Here is a 26,888-nt window from a genome sequence, read left to right as displayed (position 1 = left end):
GGCTGCTCCTTTGTCAGCCCTGCTTCCTGCACTGTTGTCTCGCTTGTCACTGAAGAAGAACCACACCCTGCCGTGGTGATGCACGGAGAGGACGATATGCTATTTACAGAGCACCAGAGCTCTCCAGGCTTGCGACAATGGTACCGAGGCCATCGCGGCACTGCAGCACACAGCGAGGGCTGCCCAGAGCTGGCAGCCAGTGCTAGGAGGAGATGCGAGTAAAGACAGCACGAGCACACGTTGTGGCTCCTGTTCCGCCCCCCTTGAGCTCACAGCGGCTCCCGTGGCCCCCGGGGGGAGAGGAAACTTCCACCCAGCCGGAGGTGCGCAGCACGGCTTCGACTGTGCTGAAATCAGAGCCCGTTCCCCAGCCACAGCCCAGCAGCGCTGTCGCCAGCACAGCCTCTCCAGGGGCTGACAGCAAACTGCGGTTCTCTGCTTGGCTGCTGCTGGTGCATCCGGCAGCAATGGCAGGGTGCAGTCGTGCCTGACGTGACCGGACTCCCTTGTCCTCACCTTGGTCGTTGTCTCCAACACAATCTCCTTGTTCAGCAGCTCCACCACCATCTTCACGTGGCCCTCCTTGGAGGCCAGGTGCAAGGCGTTCAGCCCGTTCTGCAGAGAGCAAAGGGGGGAGAGGGGCATCAGTCACCTGCTGGGGCTGGGCTCTCTGGGTTGAATACTTGCAGGCAGTTTCAGATGTCACTTTCTGCCCATAAGGCAAATTTCCCTTGTCCCTCACTTCTCGCAGATGGATGCACTGTGCTTGCTCCCCCCTACGCAATGCCGTCAGCTCCCCGGGAGCACAGCCCTGCCCAAGCTCTCCACCTCCCAACCATCTGTTTCGGCTCCCGTACAGAACTGCAAGGTCACTTCACAGAGTGGCTTCATCCCCACCTGAATACAGGTAGGGGAGCAGAAAATGCCCGGAGATGCTCCAGCTCCAGCCCTCAACAGTCCAGTTAAACTTAGAACAGCTTCAAGAGTGTTATCACCCTGGAAAAAGGCTTTCCGCTCTCTCACTCAAACACCAGCTATCCAGGATCACAGTCGGAGAGTCACAGATTCTTTTGCTCAATCTGATCACAGCACAAAGAGTAAAAACCTAAAAACCCACACGCTTCCTCAGCACACCAACTCCAAAGTCCCCAGGAGCCTCAAGCATAAAAAGCCTGCTTCCAAGGGAAAATGCAGCGGGAACACTGCAACGCTCACAGAATAGAGCCACTGAACAGAAATGCTGCCAGCCAGCTCAGGATACACTGAGCCTTGGTCAAGCCCAGCTTCTTTGACTACGACAGACCTACACAACCCCACAGAGATGGTCACTGACACCCTCACCCTTATGAGCTCAGGAGCTGGAGATGTGGACACAGACACACGCCTTTTCTCAATTACAGCCATGCAACAAACGCCTGGAGTGCAAGACCATAGGTTCTCAGTTGCTCTCCTCGGCACACATGCCCTTTTATGCAAAGGATTCATAAATAACCTTTTGAATGCTGAAAACCTGTGAGGAACAATTATTCTCTGTCCTAACAGCCATGAGCGCAATGTTTGCAGAAGATTGTTTCCCAGCGGCCCATCGATATTTCCGCTCCAGGAACAATACAGCCTGTTCTGCACATTTGCTTTTTGACAGCTCGTCTGACCCAAAACCGCCACAGCATGTGCTTAATTTGAAAGGTGCTGTATTCCCCTCACTAAGTGCCGCAAACGCTTCCCAGAAATCCCAGCCGCTGGCTGTCAACGCGACAAATGCAGCCCTACAGGAAAACACAAAGGCAGGACTTTGCCCTTAGCCTGCACCAAAGCAGAGCTGCCCTGGACCGTCCATCGGGACTGTGACTGGCCACCTCCGCAGAAACCATCTCCTGGCTCCGTGTGCCGGCACAGCACTGTCCCCTGCGAGTGAGGGTCCTGGCAGCAAGGTGTGCTCATCCTCCTGCTCCTCACGGGTGAGATGGGATTAAAACACCAGAGAGGTGCGTGATGAAGACACTGATGCTGATGGCAGCAATGAAGGGACGAAATGGGCGGGATGAAGATCAGATGGCATGTCAAGGTCTCTGCACGTGAGTAAGAATACAGGGCCTGTGGGATAGGTCTGACCACATATATCCCTCTTTATTCTATACAGGACATGTGAGGTTGGACCTTTCCCACAGGTCTGATATTCCTCAGAAGGAAACCCCAAAGTGCCATCTAACCCCAGGGAGATGGCAGGAACCAGTCAGTGCAAAATCTGTCAGGAAACAGGACTCGCAGCCCGTTAGCAGAGACAGCTGATGACCGGCTGTCTCTGGGTGAGGAGGAAGTTCGAAGCCCACTGTCTTTAGCTTGTTGCTGGTCTCCCTGGTGCAGCTCTTTGCAGAGCCCTCTCCAGAGCCACACATTCCTCTGCACTGTGGCGGTACAGGAGCAGCGGACTGGAAATTAGAGGAGAGCACAAGCTTCAGTGTGCCCCAGGGGACTGCAGCAGCCCCGCAGCCCTGCACGGTGCTTCGGTCAGAAAGGAAAGGGAGACGGTGACATGTCCTGGGGGAAGCTGCAGCGACGGCGCTGGTCACTGCAGTGCACTCATCAGTATGTCTGAACTACACTTGCTTTGGAGACTTGATACTGAACCAGGTGAACATACGTTGGTGCTGCCTGCTGAGTCAGCCTCCCAGCATCACGACTGCTCTGGAAAGCAGCCGACAGCGCAGTCTGTCCATCCCCCTGCTCCGCTAAAGCCCCCTGGGTCTCTCCCTACAGCACCTATCCTGGTCCAGGCTGAGACACTTGCATTTGGCAGCTACACAGATACAAAATGTTCTGTCGATTCCGTGCAGACGATTCCTCTGTGCCTGCAGCTCTCCCTTCCTGGGGCAGACCTGTCTCTGCTCTGGGCTCAGCAGGGCTCCACCTGCCCAAAACCTCCCAAGGCACCAAGACTGGCATTTTGCAAACGTCCCCTGCTTGTGTTAAGCTGCAGCTTCTGGGAATCTGAAAGCCTGAGGGTTGCAGGCAAGGGGAATATCCCCAGGAGTGATTCCCAAGACATCCCAGCCACTGTGCCGTGCTCTTCCCCCTGGGCTGGGGGAGCCGCTGCGTGGCACGCTGTCCCATGAACTGGAGATGGTACCAGAAGCCCTGCAGGTTTCACCTACCTGGTTACAGGTGTTAATATCTACCCCATTCCTGAGGTGATCCAAGGCTTTGTCGAGATTCCCGGATCTTGCAGCTCTCAAGAAACTGGTTGCAGCATCAGCCTTGGGGAAAAAAAGAAAAAGCGTGAGCCTCAGCGTCCCCTGTTCCCCTGTCTCCAGCACAGGGCCAGCTCTGCACGCAGCTGCAGAGACCTGGCAGCAAAGGCAGAGACCCAGCGGTCCACGGCAGCACTGCTGGGACTGACTGAGGTGCCCCAGAGCAGACGGGGAGAGGCAGGGCTGGGACCTGGATTTTTTTTTAGCGTCCAGCGGCCGGGCAGGAGAGCTGCGCGAGGGCCGTGCTCGCCCCAGCACCGCGGCGGTGCAGGGAGGGAGCTCCAAGGGGGCTCCTGCCGCCAGGGCAACCCCCCTTGGCCCAGGAAACACCTCTGCGTCCTGGCTGATGGATGGGTCCCTGGCCGCAGCTGTGGGCAGCCCACCCTGCTGTCCTCCAGAACCGCGGGGCAGCCGCAGCGGTGAGCTCGGGCACCGGCGCCGGGACAAGGGCCCGGCCAAGTGCCCCACAGCCGGGGAAGTCACAACTCTCTTTTCCAACAGGGACGAGGCAGTGCCTCCCTGCACCACTAAAACACAGCCGCTGCAGGCAAGGCACAGCAACACTTCGAGCAACGCTATTCAGCAGTGTAAAGCAGCAGATGAAGACCATGGGATGGCTCACCATAAGCTGGAGAACAGCAGGGTGGAAATGCAGTGACGTGGCTCTGAGAGGCTGGGACCTTGGACCAGTAACTATGAGCTGATGCCTGCCTGCTCGGTCCAGCCCAAAGCGCTCTCTGCAGCAAAGAGCCGTGGACGTCCATGGCAAGAGCTCAGGACGTGCTCCTCTGCCTTCAGCTCCAATAGAAACCCAGAACCCCTCTTGTACCACTCACATTGGGACTGACCAAGGGACCTCCTGTGCTACGAAAGCCTCCATCTCGCCACCCCAGGCCATCCTGTCGTGCCCACAGCCTGGCTGCAGAGGAGCGCCCCAGATTAGGAAGCTCCTGGACAGAGCTGGAAACAGCACGGCCACGGAGGACAGCACTGGAGGCAGACCCAGGCATGATGATGCACCACGCGGGTTCAGGGCTCCTCTCTTCCCTTCTCTTTACAGGCATTTGAATTTGGACTTTGGAGCAGCACAACTCAGTTGCCTCCTGCTCTCCTCCATTTGCCCCCCCAGCCCATCCTTTCTGCCTAACCCTCCTACCCCAGTAAATGTACCCGTGTCCTGGGCGCCTCGCTCTGCTAGCCCCTGCAGAAGGAAGGCAGGACACAGAGAGGGTGTCCTGGCCCCCACTGTGCTGGCCACAGGCTGCAGAACTCAGCCTGGGCTCCCGCAGCAGTGGCTGGGTGCTGTGGCCCCTCCTGGGGCAGCCCCGGGTCAGAGGGACGGGTGCTGGTCGGCAGCACCACCCTGCCCTGTCCCCATGTGCAGCTCCCGCGTGCGGGGGGAACACGTGCCGACTACACAACCTCCTGTGCCAGCTGGCTCCACTTGCTGCCACCTCAGAGGAGAGCCCTGCTCCTCTGGGAAGAGCCCCCAGACCTGCAGCAGAGCTGCCGGCTTTGCGGAGGGCTGCAAGCACGGAGGAGACACATCGTGGTGCCTCGCTGCTCCGCTCGTACAGGATGATCTACTGTCAGAGGCAGATGGCAGCACCAGTGCTGCGCTGAGAAGGGCACGTTTGTGCTGTCTAGGGTCTAGCGAGGAAACACTGACAGCTTCAAACAACAGGCTGAATGCAAAGAGCTTTTCCAACTCCAGACCCTGCTAGAAGCCTCTGCATCTCAGGTCAGGATCAATGACGGGGCAGCACCTCAGATATGCTGCCAGCATGCCAGCCACAGCATGGAGCTTCGACAGCAAACCCCCTGGAACGTCAAAGCACAGCTCGGCCAGGCGCTCCCACCCATGGGACACACACAGAGCTGCGAAGATTAAATGGGTAAAACCGTGCAGGCTCCAGCAGCAAAGGGCTCCCGAAGCCCCAGCACACCCTGCAGCAGAGACCACAGGCAGAAGGCAAGCAGAAAAGCAAAGCGCAGGTCTCTGTGGGCACGAAGGAGAAGTGCATTGTATACTCACAGCCACGCCTGGACCGGACCTGCCCTTTCGTGCTGCCATAGTCCGGCACTTGAGCTGAAACCTGAGCCTGGTGTCCCCTGTCCCCTCCTTGGTTATCAACTCCCCAGCTTTGAGAGAGCCAGTAAGTTACATTGCATTCTGTCTAAAAATACAGGCTCCCTCCTCGCACCAGCGCAGACCCTGCAGGGATCGCCAGCCGCTAATGGAATTTGTTCCTTTTCTCTCCATTATTGTGTCAGACAGGATACTTAATACCAAGCCAGCTCCAGAAAGCAGATGACTGCTGCCAAGTGCAGGGAGCGGGTCAGAGCTGCAGGTCCCACCTTGGGAACAGCAGAGAAAGAGCAGCCCCGCAGATGTGCCCCGGAGCCTGGCATTTCACAGGTAACACCTGCACAGAGGAGAGGGGTCGCGGTTCCCTCCCGACCCTCTGGACATGGGGCACCAGGGCCTGGAGAACGTGCGGAGGCTTCAGTGCTTCAGAGGTGCTGCCCTGAGGCTCCCCATGCCCCGCCTGCGCCTTCCGGAGATGCACAGAGAGATGCAGGACATCTCCAAGACCTTCTACAGTCAAAAAAATAGCACAGCACATTGGACTGTGCTTGTATTCTCCTTCCCTTTCTTTCTTTCAGGAAAAAGCTCCCCTTGTCTCCTTGCTGACAATCTAAATTTTTCCCTTTCCCTCTCCTGGCTGCGATTAGTGGCTTCCTCTGCTCCTACTCACGCGTGTCTTCCTGCTCTCGCACCCTCGCCTCGTGGAGCGTTACTGCTGCTGGATGAACGTTCTAGCCCCTGCGCCCTGACCCAGCCCGCTGCTCTGCAGCTGTGGCAAAGGCAATGAGCAATGGGGAAGTTCTGCCAAAGCAGTGGCTCAGGCTGGGTTTCAAGGCTGCAGTCAGAGGTTCAGCAATCCCGCTCTGTCTGCTGGCTCTAATCTCTTCTGGCAGTGCCTCGCTCTCACTCCCACCCAGGGAGGAGCTCCCACCAGCTCCTTCTGCACACTGCTGATAACGGACGGGAGGCCTCAGGTGACGAGGGTCTCATCATTTACAGTCTGTCTGCAAAAGTGGCCACATTTGTCAGGAGCATCTCTCCGTAGCTCCGCTGGTCTAACACTCTCTCTCTCGAAGCTCCTGATCAGGAGCGATGTGGGTCACCCTTTCTCTAGGATAGGAGGAGCAACGTCAGCTGAGGCATCTTGCAAACTGGGATGTGCCAACGATGCGAACAGCAGAGAACCAGCAACAGAAGGGCCACCGTCCCTTCAGAGTTGTGTGCTGCTGCTGCTAAGGGAAAGCACAGTTCCACCATTGGCCCCATCTTGGGGAGGCAGCAGCAGCTTTCGGCCCTGCCAAGCAGACACGCGTCCTCCTGTTCGGGGCCAGTCTGTCAGTGAACGGGGGAACAGAGCCAGACTGGGCTGGGCTCAGGGAGGGAGGACAGAGGAGGTGCAGCCAGGAAGCGCCTGGTGGGCTGGGCAGCACACGATCGCCCCGTCAGCGAAAGAGTCCCCAGACTGGCAGTGGGATACAACCTGAACCTGGCACCAAAGCCACGTGTTGCTGCAGGTATCCTACCTAGACAGCGTGGGAAGGTCAAACGCACATCTCAGAGGTCACCCAGTCACTTCCAGTTGCTAGTGCCAGGGCACTGGAACCCACGGCCAGCGCTGCCCGTGGGGAGGTGCAATAAACCCTGCAACAGACCTTGAGGCTTGCGCTGACATCTCTTTGCTCACAGGGGCTTTTATCCAGTAGTGGGCATGATCCTCAGTTCTGAGGCATCATTTCCAGCAAAGACAGCAAAACCACGCGTCAGGGTAGTGGTTTACATTCAAGCAATTGCCCAGCCTAGGGGTTTCTCTGGAGCCAGAGCTCATTCCGACCAGGTCTGCAGGGGATAACCTGGATCCTTTCTCATCAAATGAGAAGAATATGTCAGTCCTGGAAACACACTAAAACAGCTGCCAAGATTAAGAGCAGTCAAAGATGGCACCTAGGGTCTCTCTAAGATGATCAGGGAAGATCAGGAAAATTGAATCAGAGATTCAACTCAAAATGCCCAGAAACAGAAATCACACTGTGCACCTTACAGGAGCTTTCTCTCCTATCTGTATTCACAGAAACGTGACACTCTCAGTGGTCCCTGCAGTGTAAACAAAACCTCCTGGCAGGTTTCTGCCTTCGAAGTAGAAGACGGCATTCAGCAGAGCACAGCATCTCCAGAGAGGCCACAGCAGCAAAGCCTCAGGCAGGCAGCCAGCGGAGCACCGAGAGCAGGCTACCAGGCACATACTGCAAACCCGGATGAAAGAGAAAAGCAAAAGCACTGGGAAAATTCATTAGATAAAAGGATAAATCCATATGCCCCAGTTCTACTCTCTGATCATCCTCACCTCTGCCCACACCATTTAGGACAGGTCCGCAGGTCTCAACAGGACTGAGGAGAGACAAGGCACAAGAGGTCATCTCTGAAAGGCATACCCCAAGCGAGTTTGTTCTCATTTCACGCACCAGCCCGAGTAAACCCTTAGTCCGTAATCCCTTCTGCCGAGTGGAGACTTCACAGTGGCCCCAGGCCTCCCAAGGCATGGACCACGGGCCGATGGCTTATGTGCCCAGCAGAGATCCCCGGGACAGAATGCAAGGGGGAGCCCAACCGTCCTGCAGCGGGTGAATCAGAGCACGCAGGGAACGAACGGTCTGCTCGCGTTCCTGCGGCAAGGGGCTGTCAGAGCTGGAAGAGAACTCAGCACAACTGGCAGAGGAGAAATCCCAAAGCAGAAGAAAGGGAGCTCCTGGCAGGCTCGTGGGAAGGGAGGCAACCTGGGAATTAGTGTTTTGGAAGTACTGGAGAGGGGGTGAGCTTTCAGGCATAGACGCCAGACTGGCCCCTCCATCAAGCACAATCCTCCACCATTACATAATCACAAGTAACCAGCTTTTGGAAAGCCCATTTTTATGCACTCCTAACAGGTGTGGCAGTTCTGGAGTGTCCCTGGCCCTGCAGTTCAGGGCCAAGGTTAACTCGGTCCCTGCTGAGCGTATTCAGGGACAGACAGCATCTGCGCTGCCATTTGGCTCCTTCCTCCCCCCTCGCAGGTCCCCTTTGCTAGATGCTGAAGCTGGAACAAGTTCAGGACTGTGAGGAGGGTGGATATCAGAAACAGCTTAATCTGCATCGAGCAGGGACTGGGGAGCTGCCCCTGTACCGCAGACTGATCCTTCTGATAAGGATCCTCTGGTGCTACAGCCTACAGCTCCAGCAAAGCTTGCCTCTGTCAGTTCCACCTGCTGCTCATGGATTTTTACAAGTAGTAGCATCAAGACCTTGTTCTGCCATTTGCAAACCATCACTTCCCCAATGAAATACAGTACTGAGTCCAGCAGCAATGAGTGAAAGAGGGCCAGTCCAGAGGTCTGAACAGGGAGCTGGAGACCAGGACACCGTTCCTTTCACACTGAGCCAAAGCAAGGCAAGAATTAACACAGCCACTGCTGCTGCCAGCTGAGGCTACGCACACCCAGGGGAAAGCTGTCACTCTCCTTTGATGTTAGCAGGAGCCTCTGCTCTCTGCATATCCTGAAAAAGAAAAGCTATTTTTACCTCACCAGAAAATATATAGACTGTGACTGAAGACAATACACGAGAGCTTTTTGCTCAGGCACTAGACCTCTTCTAACAACAAAACAGGGTTTACAGCTGCTGAGAGAGATGCAGCAGCACTGTAACTGCTTTCTCTTTCCTGCTTTCCTCATGCACTTCCTTCCTCGGACCATGACATGGTTCAGGCAGGCATGTGCAATGAACACCAGGGAGTTGAGAGGTCTCTAGTAGGTTGCCAGTGCAAGGGGGAAAGCAAAGACATGCTCTGAGCCTGCCTGATGCAAGCCAGGGACTAAGGCACACCTTGCAGACCAGCCTCCACCCGCCCTGGGCTCTGGGCAGTGCCCTTGCTCTCCGGAGATGTGCTGGAGTCCAGACCATGCCATCAGGATCTGCCACGGTGCCTTGCAGAGAAACTGCCTTCTCTCTCCCAGTGATGCTTATAAACTGCTCCTCTTTCTGTCCTGACTCATCCCTACCTCTGCTTCAGCAGGGCTGGTCCACACCTGCTTTGCCTGCACAAGCAAAAGTGCCGAGAAGGGGGCTTTCTGCTCGGATCTGCGTACCCCGAGGAATCACAGTACAGTCCCTGCGCCACGGCTGCCACAGATCCACTGCCAGCAGCATTCAGCCAGGCTGGTCTGGCCGGTGCTCGGGGTGCAGCCTCCGGAAGCCATGCAGGGAAGAAAGCATAGACAGGAAAGCACCTGAAGCACAGGCCTGGCAATCTCTCTGTGCCAGCTGAGCCCTGGCGAGGACGTGCGCACAAAGCCGGAGCAGCACAGCCACCTGCTCCGCAGCAGAGCTGCTGCAGCACCGCGCCTAGAAATAAACCTCATCCCCTGCACCTGTCCCAGAGCTTCGGGTGGGTGAAATAAGAAAGATGACAACACAGAAATCAACAGTTACCACCACAATAGTACAAAAAAACAACACTTGGGGCACCTCCTTTTTGCCAACAAAGCACTGGTGAGAAGGATGAGGCGCGTACGGCACCGGGGGACCCAGCTGTTCTGGATTCAACACCAGGCTCCACCACTGGGTCCCAACATGACCTTAGGCAAGTCCCCAGCGACCTACGAAGGGCAGCAAACCCTTCCTGCTGTTCCGTGGTCCATTTAGCTGCAATCTTCTGGGGAAAAAGGCCGTTTTCTCTGGACCAGACTTAAGTCTATGTTAACTGTCCAGGATATACCTAAACTCCCGCATGCAAATCAACACCCTGAGAGCTGACCTGATTCCTCTCCCCCTCGTGCTGCCCAGCGAGCCCCTCACCATGCCCACGTACTCACCCTCAAGTAATGCAGGCATGGCATCGCTGCAGGAGAAAGTCAGCTCGCCCTGGACAGCCAGGGTCTGCAGCTCTGACCAGCCCACGTACACCAAACGCTGCAGCAAAGCCAAGTGTGAGCAGCCAGCCTGGAAGAGGTTTATCAGCAGCAGGACTGCGTCCTATCGCCACCTGCACTCGCCTGCCTGCACGCTGGCACAATGGGGAGGCTCCTGCCTGGAGTCTGGAGATTAGGGGCTGTCCCACGTCAGGGGCTTGGGGAGAGCTGCTGGGCTGGACGGGAAGGGGTGGGTGAGCATCATGCCCGAGGCACCTTTCATAAACACGTCCATGAGCTGTAAACAGGGAGGAGCCCCTGTGCGTGAACCCTGCTCTTCAAATGGCACAAGCGAAGATGAAACCAGAAATACAAAGCAAAACGAAACAGCTCTGTGTCCAGGACACACTGTCTCTGGGTTTGTGCTGCACAAAGCAGGCTGGGCCAGAGGCAGTCAGCAGGAGACCCCAGGTTGTTCACTGGTCTCTGCAGACCGCGGCTGGGCACAGTCCCAAACGAAGGGCACTGAGGTGGAGCTGAAATGGCAAATGAGGTCTAGTGACAGCAGCTCTAGGCCCTTTGTAGGGCCTGGAGCCCACTGCAACACAATGAACGCGCCCCTTCCCCCCTTCTACCTGCACAGCAGACTCCTGCTCCAGCATCCCTTCAGGAGATCCTTGCTTGCAGCAAGAAGGCAAGGGGTCCACAGTGGCTGGTGCATGCCCTCTCTGAAAGACACGCAAGGGAGTCACACCAGTTGCTCGAAGGAACAGACCTCCTGGAGACCGCTCCCCTCCCACCCGCTCCTCCTGCTCCAGCGCGGGTGACGCCCGGCACAGCGATGCTCACCTGGCGGTCCTGGCTGTCCGGAGGCACCCTTCTGCTGGTGTTTGCCTATTCCCATCTTGGACCTAGATGCTAAACCGGGGCCACCTTGACAACGTACTGGGGGGCTGCAGGGGAGCCGCACGGCTTGGTTTCTATTTCTAGCTACCATTCACGTGTCCCTTTTTGGCAATTTCAGGTTCAAGGAGACCAAGGCACTTCCTCCCAGGCAGCGGGGCCAAGCCAGTGAATGCAAGGCCATGAGGTGATCACACCTAGAAGGGCCTGGGCAGCACACAGATAAATATGGCTCATGATGCTTGCAGCTTCAGAGAGAAAAAACAACAGCTCTGACAGCTGTGTCTCCTTAGGGAATTCCTATAAAACAGCCTGGCCTACCACTGGGAAAGCTTATATCAGCTGAGAGGCAGGAAAAGTAGATCAAGAAAACCTGTTAGAATGGAAAAATGCCTTGCATTGCATAGAATTTTTTTTTTTTTCATACTGACCAAAGGCCACATTGAAGCATTAGAGCAATGCAGAGTTCTTCAGTCTAAAGAAAACACCTTCCCCTCGTCCAGTGCAATTCAGGACTTCCCTGGAAGTCTGAGATCCCTCTGGTGTTTGAGGGATCACTCGTAACAGACTCCACCTCCAGTTCAGGCACAGCTCTCATGTTAACTATCAAAAGGATGGGCGCTGCAACTGCTGGCGGGCACACTACATCTGCTCTGAAAAGCATTGCTGCTGTGAGCCTACAGAGCACCGCTATCGTCTCAGATCCTGCCCCCCGCCCCGCATAACTGCGTGTCATGAACGCAAACACGAGTCCTCTGCGCCCTGAAGACAGGACCTTACCGTCCAGAGCTTATGAGCCTGTTCAAAGTTGCTGCCTCAGCATAATGCAAACTTTCTCCAGGTCCTGCAGCCCGCAGAATAACACACACACTTGACAAAGCCCTAGAAACGAGACCGGTGCCTTCCAATCCCTTTGGGGCAGGTACACGCCAGCTTCCTCCCTTCCCTGGAGAAGGTGGAGAACTGAGCACTTTGCCTTGAACCGTGCAATACACTAAACCATTTCTCTCCTTGGCTGTTTGTGGAGCTGGTCTTTTTGCTACGTTAATTGCTGTCTCTTGCTAATAATATTTTTCTGAACACTTCCCACTGCTCCTTCTACTGTTCTCATTCACTCATTGCCACCTCGCCCGAGGCATCTCTGAAGTTCCCCCTATCTAACTGCAGACAGGTGAGTTGCACGTGTCAGTGCTGGAAACTAATACCCTCGGGCAGCTTGCTTTACCAGCAGTTTGTTGCCATTATCTTGCCTGTTATATCTAACAGGCACATCTTTGACACAGCTTGCACTTCTGGAGAAACCAACAGTACGGGCACGACTCTGCCGGAGAAATCAGAGCCTGGGAGAGGAGAAAAATAACAAATACAGCTCCAATAAACAAACAGCTTTTAATCCCAAGAGCTCTGTCCTTTTCCATGAAAACACCTCAAAAGAGGAAGGTCTCAGGCAGCTCCTTAACACTTACCTGTTTCCAGACCCTGAGCTGAGATTGGCCGGGTTGCTCCTTCCCTAAGATTTTATACCGTGTCCTCTTGCTAGTGACATCTGAGGACACGAATGTCCCCTTAAAAGCCTCTGAGATGGCACAGGTCAGTGTCATGTTGCATCCACAAAAGCTAACACAGAGTTAAAACTGTAGCTTTGCCAAGGGAAATGTTTTACAATGGACACAACAGCAATACTCTCAGAGAAAGAGCAAACTCATCTCGAGAAAAACTGGCCAAGAATTACAGCGAGTAATAGCTGTCAGCTGCCACTGGGGCCACTGTGCACACCTGTGGGGCTCAGGGGACTTCTGCAAGCCAGGGTTCCAGTATTAAGTGCTGCTCCCTGGATGCTATAGCATCTATCACACCCACAGGAAAAATAATTTCTCCCTCTGTCATCCTGAGCTGGCTCCTGGGATGAGACTTGGCAGGCCTGGTGCCGCTGCGCTCCGGATTTACACCTGACACAAAAACACTGAATTCCAGCAGCAACTGCAGACTGTTGGTGGGGCAGAGAAGCTCCCTGCCCAAAATTTAGAAGGAAGAGGAGGTCTGTGAAGAAATCTGCTCCGTCAGCTACAAAGACTTTTGTTTTTTCAAGATACAAAGTTCTGCCTCTGACCTTTGGAGACACTCTTCAGCTGCGCTATGATGTAGCTGTGGAGAAATGCAAGGCTCCTTCCTCTGCGTTGTTATCATCCCTGTAACCAGAGAAGCCATCTCCAGCACCAGACGCTCTGCTGGCTGCTGCTAATCTGTCCTCAGCTGTTCTTCCTTCATTTAAGGGAGCAGGGAGCGCAGGGTGTGTGGCAGAGAGCCTTAAACACGTTACCCTGGAGAAGGGTAAATAACCTTCCTTAACAGCGGGCTTCCACATTGCGAGGACACAGCGCACGCCTTTGCTCAGGGAGTGCAGAGCAGCCCCTCCTGCTCTCAGCAGCTCCAGAAACCATCCCAGGACGCGCTGGGGGAGAGCAGCTCCTCTCCGGGCGCTGGCTGTGCCCTCCCGGTACAAGGACACGAGTGCACGGGGGCTCACCCCCCTCCTGCCTGTCCCCTTGCTGCTCACAGAGGAAAACGCTCCCCGTGCCCCTGCCACCCGCTGAGGCTCCGAGGAGCAGCCGGGCTGCCGGGTCCTGGTCAACAAGCTGTTATCTCAGGAAACATGAACGCAGCGTTAAAGCTGAGTCAGCAACGGGAGCGGAATGATCTAAATCCTGAGCAGCTCTGCTACTGCTGCCCAGCCACGGGTAACGGAGGTGCTCAGATTCAAGCAAGGAGAGAGCGGGGGTGACAAACAGTGCCGCTGCCAGGCTGCTTCCTCCCGTTAGGAGACAACAGCAGTGCTGTGGGCATAAACAAGCAGGTAACAACGCTCTGCAGTGCTTCACTAGACACTGCTGCTCAGAGCACGCGTCCTCGGAGCGCAGCGAGGCTGAGGCTTGCTTTCCTCTGCCCTCTGTGGTTCCCGGCACCGTGATCCACAACTTCACAGAAGTCCACAGGAGCTGCTGGTGCCTCACCTCTCAGAGGGCCAATCCCTCGGCTTCCAAAGTGCTGGAGTCACCAGCCTCGAGCAGCACAGAAGCACGTGGAAGGTCCACACCGACGCCGGCTCTGCAGCGTTCCTTCAGAGGAGGGGCTACGCAACGGCACGTGGTGGGAGGGGGACAGAGGTTTGCTACGCACAGATTTCCCAGCCCTTGCTCACTCCCTAGTTGCCTCTCCATCTCTTTTTATTGCTGGGGGAGCAGGGGAGCCAATCTACAAGTACTTCTCCCCAAATCAGTCTAAAACCCAGCACCCGGAAGCGTGGAACAAATAAAGCCTTACAAGAAATCTAACGGACTGGGTTTGCAAAGCTCAACAGCTAACAGAAATCAGAAATCTCTCCCCATCATACCCCTGATCTAAGAAACGGTTTAATGGCCACCCATCCGTTCAGAACTATTTGAGCTGTGAGATTCCCAAAGGAAAACCAGAAATACAAACTGAAGAAATGTTCTTCAGGTGTTTCTTGAACTGTGCGCTGTGACGTCCAAAGGCATGATTTTGGAGATGAAGCAACCTGCTCTCTTCCTTAGAGAGACAGCTGCCTTGTGTCAGCATAACCACAGTTCAGTTCCTGGAGAGGAAGCTGTCTGAAGCCCAAAATCGGGATGTTTAGGCAGCCCTTCTCCCCTCCCTGCATGCACGCTGACCACACAGACAGCTCCACAGCATGTGCCTCTCTGGTATCTCATGACGTGATTCATACGGTGTTTTTTTTGCTCATCATTTAGATGAGCCAGGCAATGCAACTGAAAATTTCATCACACCAATCTGATTCATATTCATTAGGGCACAAAAACTCAGGAAGTCAGATTCACAGACTGAAGAGATGAAAGAGCTGCAGAGCTCCCAAAGGAAAGGAATATTCATGGCCCACTGTTTACACTGGGGCTGAGTTCTGTGCTCTCCTGGCTGCAAAGATTTCTGCACAACTTGTTCAGCAACCTCTGCATCCAGCTCTCCTGTCCAGGGGACCAGGAGACATCTTGTCCACAGTGGGGGGCAAAAACATCCACTGTTTCTCCCCTCTTAGAGACCAGGCAGTTCTGAGAGCAAAAAAGCATCCTCTAACTCAGTCTGAATCTGAACAATCCCAGTTCTGGGAACTCAGACCTTGGCATTATGCCCACAATATGGGCCAAGGGCAAATCACTTCTTAATTACTGCTCACGGTGCAGATTTCTGCTTTCACTCAGGCAGGTACCCATCTGAGAGACACAAGACCCTCACCAGGCTGCCGTTACTCCACCGCAGGTATTGATCCTATTGGGTCCACTGGTCCTGCTGTAACGGCAAGATCACAGATCCACGGAGACACCTAAATGTTATGCCTGTTTGGGGATCTCAAGATGGAGAGATTTCCAGCACTTGGCTGTAGTGCCTGCCTGGAGGCAGTGCAGACGGACCTCCTGCGAGAGCAGATGAGCGCATAGTCCCCACCTGGCAGGCTGCACTCTGCTCCTCTTGGAAATAAATCTGCTCTGCTGCTGAGCATCAAGCAGGAGAACAAGAACTCAGATCCCACACTTTCAATGTACCCTTATTCTCAGCAGCCTCTGAGGTGACTGCAATGCTCCGAAGAACAGTTTGGCAGATCTGCAGAAAATACACTTGAAATCTTGAAACCCATGAGTTCCATTTAAAGGTAATTAATGAATGATTCAGAAGAGATGTGCACATTTCTGTTGTATGCCCACAGCCCTGCTCTCACTGATCAGCATTTAGGATGATTTCATCGCACAGTAGCTTTTCCTGAGGTCTAATTCAATTACATAAGATGCTGCTGGATGAGAGAAGCAGAGTCCCAGAGTCCCAGAAAGACTCCCTCATACACGGCTTTGCAAAGTGAGCAGTTCTGCAGAACAGGAGTGACGACAGAGCTCCACTGACCCAGCAGAGCTAATGGCAGCCTCCCTATTGTTCTAAAATTGATCAACGATTTTATTTCTCCCAGTTGACCTTTCTCGATGAAAATCTGCAGTATCAGCACTTTTCCGTGGTCGCAGCAGTAAAAATTTGGGAACAAAGCCTCTCTGGAACCTGCCCCTCAAAGCTCTGTCAGCTACCACAGAGGAGATGCGGGGGTGCTGCTGGAAGTGAACTTGCCACCTGCAGACACCAGTGCAACTGCTCCTCTTCACAGCCGAGATGAATCCTCTGGAGAATGGGATCTGAACAGATCATACCCTTTCCAGCTCTGCTCTTAAAGGTGCCCCATCAAGAGATGGATGCTGTGCGCCTGAAACCGAGAGGAGCTGTTGGAACAGGGACTGCGTATCTGACCCCCAAAAGAGGCCAGGAGTCAGGTTCAGAGAAAGGCACAATGCTGATGAGAAGAGATGGAGGAATCCCAACAATGTGCATCCTTACAAGCTCACTTAACCCTTCTTAACCAAGGAGTAAACAGGCCTCTGCAAAGCTGCCCCTCTGCGCCCTTCCCCAAGGCAGCCTGCTTGGTGTTCAGACTGGCACTGCAGCTTATAAAAGTATAAATACAGCGACAGGAACAAGCTTTCAGATTTCTGGGCACACTGGCTTTGTCCACATCCTGCCTTGCTAACCCAGGCAGGATTCAGACCTTCTGCAGTTTATTGCAGAGACATCACACATCAGACAGACCAGGACACGTCCCCTTGCTGTGGGGAGTTCAGGAGAGCAGGCTTGGCTCTCAGAGTCATGCTTGCTTAAAATTTCCTCTGCCTGAAACATTCAGTGAATCTAATCCAGCATCTACAGAGGCTAAGCCAGCTTCCCAGAGCATCAGCACTGCCAACAGCTCCAGCGAGCACATGAGGCTGGCCACCCAGGAGAACGTCTGCTAGCAGCAAGGACACATCAGCAGCACAGGAGGCAGACATCCGTTCGTTCCCCTTCACTGCTCTCCCGGCTGTGAGATGTTGTCAGCACAGCAACGGGCAGCAGGCTGCTTGCAGGGCTGGCAGGAGCCAGTCCCCGTGCTTTGCCCGTCCTTCCAGAAAACGCTGAGACCCACTGGCCCAGCATCAGCTTGGGACCCTCGCTGAGAGCCAGCCCAGCACTACCTGTGAACGAAGGCTGCCTAAAGGGAGCGTGGCGAGGAAGGACATCACACACTCTCTCAGACCAATGTCGTATTTCACAGTGTTTAAGGCTCAGCTTTATCTTCACTCCTGGAAATCCACTGTACCCAGCACCTGTGGAGCTGCAGGGGCCACCAGAGGCACCCATGGCAGACGTCCCGAGGGCAGGTCACCGAACAGCATTCGGCACCTACAGAGTCAACGCTTGAAGCAGGACTTGCTGTCCCAGTTCCCTTGAGCGCCAGTGGAGAGAAACGAGCATTTCTAAGGGTATAATTCGTCTGACCTACTTCCCTGTGCAGTGCAGCACGGGAAGGCTCCCTCCTCCTCTCCCAGACAGAGGGAGCCGGGGGAGCAGTTCGGACGCAGAGGTCTGCATCCCAGCACCCTCGCCGGGGCAGACCGCCCCATCACAGCAAGGGATCCCCATGCCACCGGCAGCACCAGGCGCGCTCATGTCCACGATGACACTGGAGCTGGTGTGTGGCGAGCAGCCCTGCGCTGCCCCAGGACACCCAGCAGCATGATCCCATCCCAGAAACGTCCAAATCCTCTCATCTGCTGCTACCATGGCAACGCCAGAGTGAGGATCCGCCAGCCTTTGATGTGCTGATCTGTTTAAAGCATGCAAAATGCCATTCGGAGGCTGGGGAGCTGCTGGAGGAGCACCTGACTGCCCTGGAGATGGAAGACTCTCAGAGGAGCAAGGATTCACGCACACCACCGGCACCGCTGCCATCTCCTGCCGTGGCCAGCCATCACCAGCATGCTGGTGCTTCTGTGCTCCCGCTCACCCACTTAGTGGCGTTTAATATTTAACATCAGACAAGCTGCTGTTTCAGAGGGTAATTTGGGTTACTAATAAAAAATCCCCCTCCCCCCCGCAAGGATTCAAAACCAAGATGCTGTTACCCCCGGTTATCGGTGCTGGCAGCAAATGCTGGGAGCCACAGAGCAGCTACCGGGGAATCGGGAAGGGCTGTTCCAGGCCACAGAAAAGCCAGCAGAGCCAAGGAAGATGCAGCACCTCCCACTGCATCGCAGGCGGATGGAGGAAGCCGTTCAGAATGGTAACGGGCTGTGCACGCCATGGGAGAGCAGGCTGTTTGATCCCTCTCCAGCAGATCACAGAGTCCCTGCGCGGCAAGGACACCTCCAAGCTCAGAAGGACTGCACAAGTGCTCAGCTTCAAAGGTGAACACTCTTGTAGCATTTAGCCCTAGGATTCCCTGAGCCTTTGCACAAAACCAGCGCTGTCAGTGCCAGGAAACACTGGGCGCTGACCCTGCACGCCACGTGCGCTGGCTGAGCTGCTGGGTTACGGTGGTTCCGTACAGCCCAAGAAGCTCTAAAATGTGAGGGCACAGAGGAAGATTCTAAACATTTGAAGGGGTTTTATGGTAGACTTCTGGCAGAATTTGCTTTACCATCTGGAACACAGAAAACTGAAGCAGTCTCCGACAGAGAGAAGATCTATGTCCTCCACTCTGCCATTTCCACTGTCGTCATTTCAGGACTCAGCCTGCTTCACAGTTGCAAAGTTTCCCCTGTATTCCACCCTCTTGCAAAACTAGTGTTCCCATACCCAGAGTAAGAGTAGGCAGCCTTCAGCAGACCACAGAAATGCTTCAGAGAACTCAAGGAACTGGACAGAAACTATAGAGGATGCTGGATACCAGGCTCACACAGGCAGTTCAACCTAAAACCTTCAGATTTCCTTCTTTTAACTTCTCAAAGCACAGGGGGAGTCTTAGTCTTGGCTCTTAGCTCTAAAGCACAGCTTTTAAGCAAAGTGAATTAGTGACAGATGCCAACTCCTCTGCCCAAACATCCACAATTTACCCACAGCGCCTATGGCCATACAGGAGCAGCAGAAGAACCGTCCCTCCCTGACCCCTCTGCTGCTGCGGACACTGGTGTCACCCGTGTGTTGAGGCCCCGTGGGGACGTGCTGCTTGTCCCTGCTGAGATGTCATCAGGAGATGGCGAATGCTGCTGCCTCACATGCTGGAGGAAGAGAGGGTGTCTATGCCTTACCGAGCTGCTGCTGGCTGTGGAGAGCTCCTCCGGCCGGTCCGAGGCAGCTCTTGCCATCGGTGGGGATGAGTTCACCAGTTCTGAGTCATTGTGCTGATGCAGTACTGATGGGCAGCAGATATTTTATACTTTCATCCTGTGATACTGCAGCTCCTCTTACTGCAACCTCAGCTCCGCAGCCGTTTGACAGCAGCTTGACAGCGAGCATTCTTCCCAGCACGCGCAGGAAGGGGGTCAGGCTGCTGACCATCGTGCCGCTGAGCATCCGTGCGGTGGCACGTCCAAGCTGCATGTAGAGAGCTGCCGTGCCACGCTCCACTGAGTGATTCCTGCTTGGACCACATCTACTGTCACTGTGAGCTGACATGATCCTGCCAGGAAAAGAGCTGAGGAATGAAAAAACTCAGAAAATGATACCCTGCAGGCCAAGAACAGACCCCACCTCCTAAGCTGAAATACCCCCATGCCAAAGACAGTGGCCTGCAGATATAACTTCTGTTTCAGCATTAAAGACGGGAAGCAGAAGCATAACACTTGCCACTGAAATAAAAGCAAGTCCAATATCAAAAGCCAACGAGGTAAGTTTTCCCTTTCCGAGAGCTCCCTAGCACACCACCCCCCACACTCCCTGCCCATGCCCACGGCCAGCTCGAGTGTCTTCACCCACCACAAGGCAAATGGAGGGGGGAAAGAAAGACAGACAGAAAGACAAAAAGGCAGAAAGAAAAGAAAAAAAGAAAACCAACAGCCCAAAACGAGAAACTCCATGCAGAGATTTGCAAGTCAAAGACACTGGATTATTGAAGATTAGCATCTTATTTAAGAACACACTATTTACTCCTATAACGAAATCCATGGAAATAATTTACAGTAGAACGTTATTGAGTCACATAGCAGAGTAAGAACCCAGAGACAGAAGAGGTGTGCACATGATTACAGCACATAGCACAAGCACAAGAATCTCTTTCTTTGCAAACTCCTGAGCCAGATAGACCAGAGCACAGCAGAGCAGACTATGGTACCTCCAGCAGCACGGCCAAGGCATACTCCAGGAAAAAGCACGACAACCTCACTGCAAGAACCTCGCCAGCACTTTATCCAGAAGGCTGCTAGATGAGAGGAGGCCTATTCACATTGCTCAGGACCCTCTGTATTTGCAGAAGAGATTCCAAAGTCTCCGAGTCCCATTCACAACAGCTGACCTGGAAATTACAACTTAAAGCTGGGCTACGGCAGAAACTAGCATCTGCTGCTCAGCGGAGCCGTTTCTCCAAGGAGAGCGATGTGTGCATGCTAGGACACAGTGCTCAGCCCTGAGAGCAGTGCCTGCAGCCGGGGACAGAGGAAGGAGAGCAAGCTGCTGAAGTATCTGAGAAGACACTGAGTTTAATAGCAGTATGTTCAGAGACGGGAGGGTCAAATGTTTGGAAAGCCTAGGACAGCATTTCCCACAGCACCCGCCCAAGGCAAGGCTCCGGGACCCTGCGACCACAGGACGGTTCAGCCGATCAGAGTGCTGACCAGACAGCTTGGTCCCTGTGAGGTGACAGCACAGACAAGACCCTCTTCTCTTTCCCAGAATGTCCCTTAAAATAGATGACAGACCCTCCAAGTACATCCCATCCAGTGTGTTAGGATGCCAGGCATCTGTACTGCCTCAAGGTCCGTGAAAGCGCCAGATGACGTGGGGGCTGAACTGGAACGAGATCTAGATGGAGAGGACAGGTCGGTGTCTCTGCTGCCAGTGGCCAGCAGCCAGAGATGTGCACAGTGCTCCTGGGGCATCCGCGGAAAGGGGCAGTATCTTCGCTGTGTTCAGAGATGCTCTGTGCAAGCCAGGAAGTACACCGTTAAAGCTGAAACTGTCCTTAGCTCACCCCACACCTGCCTCTCTCACCCACCACAACAGGATATTCTCATAGCATTTATCTTATTCTTTGTGCTGCAATCAGCAAATCCTGGGAAAGGCACAATGCTCCCATCCCAGGCATGGCATCATGACAGAACTAAATGGACTCTGAATACACTATGCATTTCCTGCAGACTATCTGGAAGCCCTAGTTTTCTGGTCAAATGACACCATTAAAAGGTGAAAATATTTCTCATTTGTTTGCAGAGACCATCAGATCAGTCAAAAATCTAACACAGTTTATACTTTGCAAAGGGTTTCAGCACTCTGTTCTCTGCATTTCCCACTTAAAAGGTCCAACACATGCACATGAATGCACCCTACAAGCCCTGAAAAGTCCTGTCACCACAGTGCAGTGGAGGATTATAGCCTTAATTTCTGTTTGTTGTCTTGCTGCAGTACATTTATTGCTTAAACAGGAGCCTTCACAGTGACCTGGACACACATGCACACACAAATGTGTGCGCACGCTCTCTCCTCCTTTCCTCATCTCTGTATAAATATAGAAGCCTCGTCTGTTTTCTAAATGCTCTCCTGCTGCTGCATTCTCTCCCGCCGCCTCCCAAGACACTTTGGTGAATACCTGCTGCTTTGTTTCTGCTGTAGATTTTTCACTGAAGCTGCAACATTTTGAAGCCGTAGATTTAACATAGTCCCCTGCATTTGCAGCCCCTACACAGAAATGTATGGGTCTGGCTTAATGTTTCACCCAGTCAGCAAAATTTGGTTTGCAAATAGGAAAGGAGCTTGAATTTTGCGGCTCAAAACATGCCATAGTTCAGCTGTGAAAGGAAATGTGAATTTTCAGATGGTCCCCTTATAGAGAGGTGTCAGGAACCTCCCTCCACCCAGGAGGCTGCCCTCTACTCATCTAGGATTTTAACAAGGCTGGTCTATCCAATCCAGGGCTAACATTTTCAGAATCTACCCTCGTGGCATTTTGAGAGCTGGAGGTGAGGACTGCTAGAGCGATATAAGTAGGGCAGGAAACCAGAAATCTCTGCAATCCTTGACCCATCCTTCCATCACACCCCCCAGTGATGCTGCACCTTTACGGACCAGCAGAGAGAGAAGAATTTCTGAAGAACCTTGACATACTTAGACAATTAAAACAAATTAGCATAATTCAGACTAAACTTCTAATTTTAGCAATCTGTAAAGCTGCTTTCCTTTGAGCTCAGATCTAGCTGGCTGTACCTCAGCTTCAGCACAATACAGGCAGTTCCCCACGGTGAATAAACCGATCGCCACAGCCATCAAGCCATCAAGCACAGGACTTCCACAAAGGCACTGTCTCTTCTTATCACCGTCTCTTGCTTCTCATCCTCCTGAAGGCACTTGCTCTGGACAGGGCTCACTGCCCTGGCCAAGGGACCAGGCGCTGAGCATAGGGCACAGCTTGAAAGAACTTGCTTCCAGAACAGATTTCTGAGTGCTACAGGGTTTCAGATGTTGCTCACCTCATTCCAGGACCTCGCTAACTGGTGGGCTCACCAAGCACATACAGATGCCATTATTCCCTGAATAATTTAAGAGCCTGCAGAGCAGCAGCGCAGACTGGCACCAGCTTCCCTCAGCGGCTCCTCCCCAGCAGCACGTCCCTGCAGCAGCTCTGACCTGACATCCCTCCACCAGGCACCCATATTCTGTCCGTGTGCTCCCCGCCAGCCATCCCCCCAGCACGGTGCTGCACTTCCCTGTGCCTGGAAACGACAGGAAAGGACACAGGCACCAGCACTAAAATGCCTTGCTAGCTACCTGGTATACGAGCTGTTCTTCACTTACAACTGACTTTAGTATTTGTGGACAACTATTTACCAGGAAAGGGACGGACTTCCCAAGTCAAACTCGATTCATTGTGTATTAGCTCACATTATCTGAGACCAGGCTCTCTTGGCACCATATCCTGCAAAGGGCATGGCAGACAGTGAAAGAAGAAACAGACCAGAGAGGAACTGCTACCATATAAATGTTCTGATTTTTCTAATGGGCCATTTGAGAGAGCTCTTGGTCTGTGCCCACCGCAACGAACCCTGCTCAGCCAGGAACTCCTGTAACCTCCCCACTGCAGAGGAACACTGAGATCAGGATAACTTCTGCATTGCCATTTTCCTTCCTGAACATGAGCATGCCGTACACTGTCCTCTGCCATCGCTCCCCCATACCTAACGCAAACACTGCAAGGAAAATACAAATGCTGGCAGCGCAGATGCTCCCATTATAACCAGTGCAGGCTGCGCTGCAACCTAACAGAAAAATGCTAGAGGGTGATTCTGAGCAGTGGCGAGTGAAATCAGACGGAGTTTAGTCAAAGGTAAGTTTGAAACAGCTTCTTCCTGCTGCTGACTCCGTACCAGTGAGAGACAGAGAGAGGGGGAGTGGGAACCTTAGTGGGTTGTGAGAAAAATGTCCCCTCACAGCCTCAGGCAGCCGAGCAGCACAACACAGCGCAGCACTGATGCTTTTTTTAATCCTGACAGCATCTCCGTTCGTACAGGACTCCAGTGGCAGGTCAGATAAACAGCATCAGAGGAAGTCATTGTCACACACAGCCCCTGTGCTTCCCAACCCAGCCTAAAGCAAGAACTAAATATTTGTCAAGCTTCTATGAATCAGAGGTCTGAATCTCCTGACAGTGCAGCCAGCTGACGCAATCCTCCCCAGGTCCTGACGGGACTTGCTTCCCCAACAACCTTGACAGAGCTTGGAGGGTCACAGTTACCTTGGAGTCACACAGAGGAGCTCCACACTGGCACACTGGGCAGAGGTGGGGTGCAAATCCTCCATCCCTCAGTGCACCGCATCACCTGTAAAGCAGCTCTTGCTTTACCCCAATTTACCAGCAGCTGCATATACAAAACACCCTCCCAGCTTCACACACCGGGCGTGTACAGCAGAAAAGAGGCAGCACTGTACTGCTGCCTTGAACCTAGCACACGATTTAAGATGGCTTTTTGATTTGCAAACGCCTTTTGAAAGCCGATGCAATAGCTGCATAGCTAACGACTGAGCGCACGCCTAGTCACATCGTTTAATGCTCTGCCTATGCTGTCCCGCTGGTTAAGTTCAGAGCGGTAAAAGCGAGGGCTTCCTTGAGTCTCAAAGGCTTTGGCTGTCCTGATATCCCTGCCACTGCACAGTAGCATCGTGTTCCAGGCAGAAGATACCGATTCCTTTGCAGAAAAAGTGCCTCAGACAGAGTACTGGAGTCCAGACACACAATCCTGGCTGGAAAGAGCTGATGCCAAGAGCTGGAGCCTGGCTGGAGCCTCCGGAGTCCTCACGGCCTCCCCCAGCACGGATCGCACATGGTCCTAAAGGTGCCGCACCAGACGCTGGTTATCTTCTCGGGGAAGGTGCCTGCACAGACATTGCTCCTGCAGTGCAAGGAGAGGCAGGAGGAGTTTTGGCTGACGGAACCGACAAAACTCGGGAGTGGGAGACAAAGAAGCTGCAGCTGGAGCCGTTGGTCTTGGAGCAGGCGAAGGAGACGAAGCAGCTCTGTGCTCTGGGACTGCCGGTGGCACGGTCCCTTCTCCTGCTGAGGAGCCCCAGCTTGCAGGTTAGGTAACAGCCCAGCCCCCAGCAGCCGGTGAAGCCCTGGGTGGCTGACGGTCGTGTCACTTCTTTGCCAGGAACTGCTGCCACTGAACGCAAGAATCCAGGTGGCCCAATCCAGCAACTGCACCAGGACAGACATCCGTGGGACAAGCGCACAGTGCTGGGAAGTCCAATTACCCCGGGGACCTTCTGAACCATCTGCAGCCCAGGTCTGCTCAAATCCTTTCCCCTCCTTCGTCACCCTCTAAACCCAGTGCCAGCTGAAGGCTGCTGCTTACTGACAGCCCTTGGAAAGGATGGTCGGCAAGCAGACAGAATAGCCCCAGTGGCTTCCCCTTCGCAGGACTCCAGCAGTGATTTCTCACCCCAGTTTTTCATGTGCTTATTACATGATTCTGACAGAGGTGTCTGGATTTTCCATCTCAGGGATCCTAAGCTTGGACTTAAGTTCCAGGCTGACACAGCAGGACTGCACCTTTTAAGTGCTCTGCGTGACTTCCAAGTGAGGGCTCTCTGCCTCTGGAGAGAGCCCGACCACAGCACACCTGCAGTGAAAGGAAGGAAGTGTTCTGGACCATCACTACCGCCCAGAACCGCAAAAAAAAAAAAAAAAAAAAGACAAATAGCTGCATCCAAGCACAGAAATCGCTGCTATCCATCACCACTTGCCTGTCACTGCAGCTGGCCACGTCAGAGCCTCCACGTGCAGCCCAGCAGCTGTAACCGAGTGGCTCTGGTCCCCTGTGAACCAGCCACAGAAATTTGAAGCTAGGATACTGCGGCAGGAATAGCAAGAAGCCAACTCAGATGATGCTTGGCAAATTCTCTAATGGCAGTGAACTTCCATTATTCAATTCACGCCCTCCTCTGCTCAAGGGCTGCTCTCTGTCACACCGCCTGTCTGCAGGGCATCCTGAAAAGCCACCAAGGCATTGTGCTAGACCTCGTCAATCCTCACAATTCAGCACTCACACTCAACGTGGGAACGGACGGGACTACTGAAGGCTTGCTCCCTGGGGCCATCCTCAGACTGAGGCAACCTCCAGCCCTGCTGCAGAGCCCATGGAGCCAGAGCACTCTTCAGGACACGTCTGGCTGCTCAGGGGCAGCCCGGCCCAAAACACACGTGTGGCTGGGCTGCAGAGAGCAAGGGTGAGCAACAAGATACCATTCCTTAAATCCTTGATGCAGCCCCCGTCAAACAAAGCATCAGCTCTCATCATCTGAGTTACAAAGGCTGAAGGCAGTGAATAGCGGAGGAGGGACAAGGTTGTACACCTGGACTGAGCCTGTGCTGAGAGACAATGGACAGCACCAGGTCAATCAGGTTCTCGTTACATGTACTTAATACAAATGCCAAGAAATTGCCATGGAAACTAATAAACAACAAATATAATAATGGTCCAAGAAGAAGGGTTTTGGGCAACACAGCATTAAGTAACAGAACTCGCTGCCTCTAGGCATCCCAGGACACGAGGTTCTCGCAGGATTCACCCATGCAGTTCATGTGACACATGCACAATCACGTGAAAATGTCTGGAAACGCTCAAGGATACAAAGCTCTCATGCCCCAATACATAACATCAGCTTGCGTGGTAGGAGAAGAAACTTGTTCTGGGGCCATCATCTTCTTCTTCTGGCCATCTCCACTGCTTCATCTCGTGCTACCACTTCCCTGGATCACAGGTTACCCCCCTACTAGTAACTTGCATTGCAGCGGTGCATGGTGGGCTCAGTCCGAAACCAAGACACAGACACGCTGCACTGGACAAACTCACAGCAAATAAACAGCCTCTGCCCAAAAGAGCCTGTACCTGCATGCAAAGCACGAGACAGCCTCAGGCACAGGCGGAGGAGCACGGGGACTCGGAGACACAACAGGGGTCTCAGTCCATCCTGGGGGCCAGTGCAGGAGCCTTTTGCACAGACACAAGATGCATCCCTTGCAGGCTCACAGGGCACGAACAGACACCTGGGAGAACACAGACTAAACCCCTGCAATGGCTACAGCAAAACAGAATGAGAAACGCCAACACCTTCCTGTAGCCCAAGGAGGCTTGTACAATAAACCACGGCCACTAGAGACACAGAGGATTCGCAGGCAGGGGATAAGATGACAGAGCTGCCCAATAGCAAGATCTCCTGATCTGGTGGTTCTTCACA

General features: G+C 53.7%; 1 protein-coding gene across 1 annotated transcript in view; it reads right to left on the bottom strand.

Annotated features, from left to right (window-relative positions):
- LOC104471421 (ankyrin-1-like) overlaps positions 1–26,888 on the bottom strand; it is a gene marked incomplete at its 3' end in the record, with an annotated part of 37,279 nt that overhangs the window by 8,331 nt on the left and 2,060 nt on the right. Inside the window, 2 exon segments of the mRNA XM_010086760.1 lie at positions 517–615; positions 3,153–3,254. Coding sequence (XP_010085062.1) covers positions 517–615; positions 3,153–3,254 — 201 coding nt within the window.

This window comes from Pterocles gutturalis, unplaced genomic scaffold (genome assembly GCF_000699245.1).
Source record: "Pterocles gutturalis isolate BGI_N339 unplaced genomic scaffold, ASM69924v1 scaffold21146, whole genome shotgun sequence".
Lineage (NCBI taxonomy): Eukaryota > Metazoa > Chordata > Aves > Pterocliformes > Pteroclidae > Pterocles > Pterocles gutturalis.
The sequence above is the reverse complement of the archived record's forward strand: the minus strand, read 5'-3'. Positions and strand labels throughout refer to the sequence as shown.